The 6,361-nt window shown below is 42.3% G+C and overlaps 1 protein-coding gene across 1 annotated transcript; it reads right to left on the bottom strand.

The window, feature by feature from the left end:
• Window positions 1-851: 851 nt before the first annotated feature.
• LOC103704685 (plant intracellular Ras-group-related LRR protein 5-like) lies at window positions 852-4,135 on the bottom strand. The gene is made up of 4 exons (XM_008788079.4): window positions 3,961-4,135; window positions 3,304-3,853; window positions 1,370-2,283; window positions 852-1,273 (listed from the first exon to the last, which is right to left on the bottom strand). Exons 2-4 carry the CDS (start codon window positions 3,839-3,841, stop codon window positions 1,124-1,126), a joined length of 1,602 nt encoding a protein of 533 aa, XP_008786301.2. The 5' UTR covers window positions 3,842-3,853; window positions 3,961-4,135; the 3' UTR covers window positions 852-1,123.
• Window positions 4,136-6,361: the final 2,226 nt, after the last annotated feature.

The following is a 6,361-nucleotide window of genomic DNA, read 5'->3' as shown; positions in this document are numbered from 1 at the left end:
AGAGGGGATCGGAACATTCATACGCCCAAAAATCACTGTTTATCTCCTTCTCCCCACTATTTGCCCCCTCCCTGACTTGAGCGTCGGAGGGCCGGCGCCGGAGAACCCGGCCACCGGTTCGTGTGCAGGCACCCGGACGGAGGACGCCGCCAGCCAACGGATCGCCGCCCCGCTGCGAGGACCTGCTGTTCCTTCTCTCCGACCGCCCCGGACGGAGGACGCCGCCAGCCAACGGATCGCCGCCCCGCTGCGAGGACCTGCTGTTCCTTCTCTCCGACCGCCCCGGACGGAGGACGCCGCCCGCCGACAGACCGCCGCCCCGCCGTGAGGACTAACAGTCGTTCCCTCTCCTCGACCGAAGATTGTCCCCGGGTCCAATTTCCAGCAACACCCGCATTTGCCGAGCAGTCAGCTCAATCTGTTTCCTTTGTCTCTGTGGAACCTACAGCCTACCAAATGTTGCAGAAGAAAGACCTTATCTTGATTCATGAAAGAAGCCTGCTCCAGCTGAGCTGGCCAAATGGATTACAGTGATACCCAACTGAAAGCCAAAACATCACCATCTGTGCTCATACCGAGTTGAGGGTAGGCCGCCAAACCATATTTGGCTAGAAGCTGTGAAGTCCCTAGAAACTTTGAAATCACCGAGATGTATTAGTGTGGGTTCCATTCATCATGCACTCATCTCGGTGATTGGTCTACAAGAATGTGCCTCGGCAACTGGTGGCGTGCATGGCCACACTGGTGCATGCAGTGTAAGATATAATTTTTCTTGAAAATTGAAGAGCATACCTCATCATGAAAGTACTCATTAGCTACCAACACAAGCAGAAGAACAAAATACACAGAAGTGACAAAATAACATATAGGCAATCTTGACTGTAAAAAGAGTAAATCAGCTGCAAAATTACATCCCACTCAACAGTATATAAAGAAGCTTGTGCGAGAAGATTGCGTAAAGGAAATATGGCATTACAATGATTAACTGTTACTTAATTACAAAGATCAAAACATGGAATTGTTTAAGTCACACCGAATGATTAGAGATGATCATCAAAACAAACAACGATTAAAGGAACCTTGTGGAAGCATGCTGCACAAATTTTATATGGAATGAAGGATTTCAAGCTATTGTGAAGTCTCTATCTTCGTTGTGTTTCTTGCTGCGAGGAGAGCACACCGTGCAAAGCCAAAACCAAAAGCCCTTCCTCTCAGTTAGGTGAAAACTGGGGTCCTTTGATGCAACTAAATCAGCCACGTACTTAACAACCGCCTGTTGAACAAATAGATATGTCAGGAAAAAAAAGGACTATCACAGCTACTAAAGCATTGATCTGTAACAAAATTATGGAGATCAATTTTCACGAACCTGAGCTCCCAACTTGACCACTTGTCTTGGTGGTACTTCCAATGGAGTCTCATCTGCATGGAACACTCTTAGCTTTGACAGAAATCGAAAGGATTCAGGCAATATTCTTATCTGGTTGTTGCTTATGTCCAGTTTTTTCAACATCTCAAGATTTCCAATGCATCTTGGCAATGTTCTCAAGTCTGCAAAATTTCCTCCTACATCCAACTTCACAAGACTAGTGACAAAGCACAAGCTCTCAGGGATTGATTCAAGCTCATTGAAGCTAGCATCAAGTTCTTTCAACCTGCAAAGTGAAGCCATTGTAGTAGGCAACCCTTTGACTCTATTATAGTGCAATGTCAGAACTTCTAAGCATTCCAGCTTCCCAGTCGCTTCGGGAAGTGCTTTTAGTCGATTGAAATCTAACCTGAGCTCAACTAGAGAAGTACATGATCCAATAGTGTAAGGAAGCTCTTCCAGCTCATTTGTTTCAACATTCAATCTTCTCAATTTTGTTAGATTCCCAAACGTCTCAGGCAGTACAGACAACTGATTGGAACTCAAGTCTAAGTTGGCTAGACTTGTAAGGTTCCCAAATAAAGCAGGCAGAGATTTCAACTGGTTTGCATGCAGGTCAAGATCAACTAAACTGGATAGTTCTCCAAATGAGTCAGGTAGATTTATCAGCTGGTTTGAATGGATGTCAAGCTTCGTTAAAAACCTAAGACTACCAATTGTTGATGGGAGTGCCATGATTTGGTTCTCAGATAAATCCAGATCAGTGATGCCCTTTAACTTCCCAAGTGACAGTGGAAGCCACTCAATTTGGTCCATTAACTTCCCCCGAAGGTGGAGTACTTCAGTTCCTTCTTTCGCTTTAGCCTCAATCAAGCTTGCCACTTGGATAAGACTTAATTTATCCGCATCACCACCTGCTAGCATTCATGAAGAAGACTACTGTAAGAACGCTACAGAGATTTCCAAATTCCAATATAATATGCCAGAATTACATGAATAACAGAAGAAAATAATGTTTGTTTTCATTAAAACCTGCCCCAACCTCTCTTTGAAGCCAAATGTGAATAACAAGAGAAAGAACACTCCACTAACTATTTTATAAAATGTCAGCAATCACTAACAGTAGACACCTACCCTGCAAAAAACAGACCGCAAAATCTCACCCAAAAAAGGCTCGCAGAAAAGTGTAATTTGGATTCTTTGGCCCTGTATAAGTACCCAAGATCTACCCGATGCATAGCTGATGTGAGACTAAATATGAGAGGTGACATGCCCACATTACATGACCTTCACTTTCTTCTTAAAAATGGATTTTGACAAAATGGGAAAACTAATTGAGGAAAGAAATGTTTAATTAGGTAGTACGACATGAAAGCTAATCTATGCAAAGAAAAATCTCTTTTTTCTGTGTTCTAATGCATCAGCAAGGCTACTATTCTATCCAATCTTTAAGATGCTCAGCCTACTGGGCAATGAAATATTGAGTTAAAGCGCACACACAGCCAGCCCAAGGGAATACAGAAGAATTGTAGTAAACAGGACATGCCATTCGGTCCAACACCCAATCCACCATCCTACCCAATGATTCCATAACATTTGTTGCAACACGTATAAGAAACGAAGAAATAATCAATGAAACCTTCTGTAGAGGATCGGCTGCCATAATTTGATAAGTAAAGAGGAAATCACAGATAAAAACCCAACAGAAAACCTTCTAAATTGCACCAGGGTTTTTATCTCCATGCCTTAATCGAAGTTGAGATCCTCCGAAATCCCTTTCTAAACCAAAATTTTAACAACCAACAATCTTACCTTTTTTCTTTTTTGTATTGAAAGGGAGGAACAATCTTTCATAAAGATGAAGAACATGACTCGAGAGAAAAATAACAAACTTTCCATGCAGAAAGAAGAATTGAAAGGAATTATAATCTGACCTGAAGATGGGATCTCAGATTTCCAAGGGGAAACACTGGAAACATTAACCAATCCTTTGGGAGCATCCAACTCCCCCATCTTCTCGTCCTTGTCCGTCTTGACCAAAACCTTATCAATCTTAGGAACCACTACAGCAAAACCGGTCCCTTTTCCCTCCTCCTCATCGCCAGCATCGCTCTCGTCACGGGAGACCAGCTTGAAGGTCCTCTGGATGAGCTCGTCGAACACCTGGAACCTCTTGTCGAGCTCCGCCACGTGCAGGGCCTCCCTCCTCTGCTCATGGCTCTGAAGCCGGACCAGGCTCTTCTTCACCTCCTGCAACACAAAGAAGAGCTCTTCGGGGACGTCTGAGGACTTCTCCATCCTGTCCACCTCCTCGATTCTGAGCTCCTCCTCGGAGGTTGAGCTCTCGATCACGGCCATGGCCGCCTCCACCTCTTCTACGGAAGGCCTCGGAGGCAGCGACTTGTACACCCTCACGATCTCCTCCACGGCCTCCACAACGGCTGGGGGGATTGGGTTGGGTAGATTTCCCATGGCTACTTCTTGCTATAGAGAGAGAGAGAGAGAGTAAAAGCGAGGTACCGGCAATGGAGGGGACGAAGGATGTGGGTAAAGGACAGGAGTAGTATCTTTCGCGAGAAAGAAGGATTCACCTCATATCGACGAATCTACCGTTAGATCGCGCAATGATCACTTCGAGGTCCGTGCACCCGGATGGTTCGGAATGCTTCCAGATTAATCATTAAAAAAGCTACAGCCCGAGCCCCTGGTTCAAAGGCTTCCAACTCATGGGGGCATGGTTTTGGGGAATACTGCTCATTTATCCATGGATATCAGTAGCGTGTGGTTTTATGCATCTTTAGTTCCTAAAGAATTCATCTCTATCCTTTTCTTAAATCATACTAGATCAACTTTAATATCCAAATAATCAAGTAACATTTTTTTTTTGTTAGATGGAAAATTGATTGATACCTTAGTATAGCATCATGGTCACATTTTATTGATACCCTTGTAGTTTAGCTCATCTCTTGATGCCATTTATTCAGATGAGAGGAGGGATGGGAGGAGAATTCGAGGATTTGCCCATGTATCCATGCCATTTTATTATACCATATTCATTTGTCTTGCATGGTCGCAAAAAATGACAAGCCAAATTGTCTCCGACAATGAAAGCCAACCAAATAAAAAAAAAAGGTTGGCCCCCATAGCTCAAAAACGGACAAAAGGGACAGCTCACATGAGATATTTGCTAAAATTTATGACCTTCCAAAGATCTTTTGTTACCCAAAAAAACCTTACAGAGGCCCTTCCGAAGCTCAGCGGGGCTTCTCACGTCTACCGCTTTTGGCCAATTGTGCTTCAAAGCTAACGCTACAGTAAGTGCCTAATTTTCGATATTTTTATTTTTAGGATAGAGCTGAAGATAGTTTAAGCTGGTTCGTATTATACTCGGCGTGTCCTGCCAGCCAAAGCAATCATGCTCGAAGCTGACTCAGCTATAGTAATCGATTGGATCTAGAGATGCACCAGTAACATGGATGGTTGCTATCCCCTGCTCTGAAATATTTGGGGCATGTCAGGCGAAGACATTGCTTTTAGGATCAAGTATGAAGCTAATAGAGCTGTAGATTGGGTGGCTTCATTTGTGGCAAATCATTTTGAAGAATTGTCTAGAGTATTCATGCTAGAATTGCATGAATCATCTACTATATCAAAAAAAAAAAAACTAATATCATAATGACACAATATCACTAGAGTACTATTGATGACTTGATATTTAAAGCAAAAAATTTGAAACGAATTATCATCAGCCAGACAGGCAATCGCAATTTGCAAAAGGAATAACTATCCTTATCCTAGTTTTTCTCGTTATTAAATCAGATGCTATTCTTGGAACTAATCGACTCATCCATAGAAGATGTTGTACGCGATGCCTATTTTTCATGTATTGCCCAATCTGTGAGATTCTCTCGACTCTTGTACAAAATTTAAGATGTCAAGGAGCTGCACCTCTCTCTCTCTTTCTCTCTTATCCGGATGTGGTCAAAAGCTGGCAAGCTATCATTAGCTTACATTTCTTGCAAGCATCTTCTTTCAACAAATGTTGGCCCAACTTCTACTTCGGTTCATTTCACTCAATCAGACGAACAATTGATTGCAGTCCCTCCCATAATAATATAATATCGGTGAAAAGGAAGTGTTTGAACTAGTGGGAGTAGCCGAACCCACTCGTTCAACGGATAACCAATCCAATAATTAGATGGACGAGGCATGGATATTAATTAAACTAATGGCCCATAACGTCACCTGCGAATCATCTTTGTATGGGTCTAACCAAGTCACGTCAGCAGTCACGTTGATATCCCCAATGCCCAGAAACAAGCCCATGCTCCCAGCCATGCGCACGGACGAAATCCTCAACAGCGGAAGCAGATTAACAGTAGTTGAAACTAAGGACATCAACATGAAGGTTTTCTTTTTGTGTAGTTCAACTTGGTGGCTACTATCCATTTGTGAAGCTAGCCACCAAGTTGAACTGCACAAAAGAAAACCTTCATGTTGATGTCCTTAGTTTCAATCTAGCAGACATACTCTGGCCCAACCAAGAATATGAAAGGGTCTAAGAATTTTTCAAACAAATCAAAGGAAAGAGGCATCGTTTCTGATTTTTAAAAGCGCATAAGCATCCTTTTGATCTACCTTGATGCCAAGGTTTTAAAACAAGAATTTATTTTGCAGACATCTGTTTTAGAAAATGTGTACAGTTTTTCAGAAATAAGAAAAATGTACGTCTATCTATCTATCTATATATTTATGTGCGTGTGTACATGCGTGCATGTGGGCATATGCATGTATGTAAGATTAAAGAGGAAGAAGAGAAGTATATATTTGTTAAAAAATATAATTAGTCTCTAATGAAACTCACAGATGAGAAACTTAGGTTTTTAAATTATTACAGTGGGGATGACTAATCTAATGCGTTTATAACGAAACGATGGACAAGCAGCCTAGATGTGCTTGTGTTCCAACTTGTAAAGATTTCTAATCATTACA

This window comes from Phoenix dactylifera, chromosome 5 (genome assembly GCF_009389715.1).
Source record: "Phoenix dactylifera cultivar Barhee BC4 chromosome 5, palm_55x_up_171113_PBpolish2nd_filt_p, whole genome shotgun sequence".
Lineage (NCBI taxonomy): Eukaryota > Viridiplantae > Streptophyta > Magnoliopsida > Arecales > Arecaceae > Phoenix > Phoenix dactylifera.
Note: the sequence above shows the minus strand (reverse complement) of the source record. Positions and strands in the feature narration are given on the sequence as shown.

Coding starts and splice junctions, on each gene's coding strand:
- LOC103704685 (XM_008788079.4), bottom strand. CDS start 3,841: ATGGGAAATCTACCCAACCCAATCCCCCCAGCCGTTGTGGAGGCCGTG. Junction 2,284..3,303: donor ATCTGAGATCCCATCTTCAG/GTCAGATTATAA, acceptor GAATGCTAGCAG/GTGGTGATGCGGATAAATTA. Junction 1,274..1,369: donor TGGTCAAGTTGGGAGCTCAG/GTTCGTGAAAAT, acceptor TTTGTTCAACAG/GCGGTTGTTAAGTACGTGGC.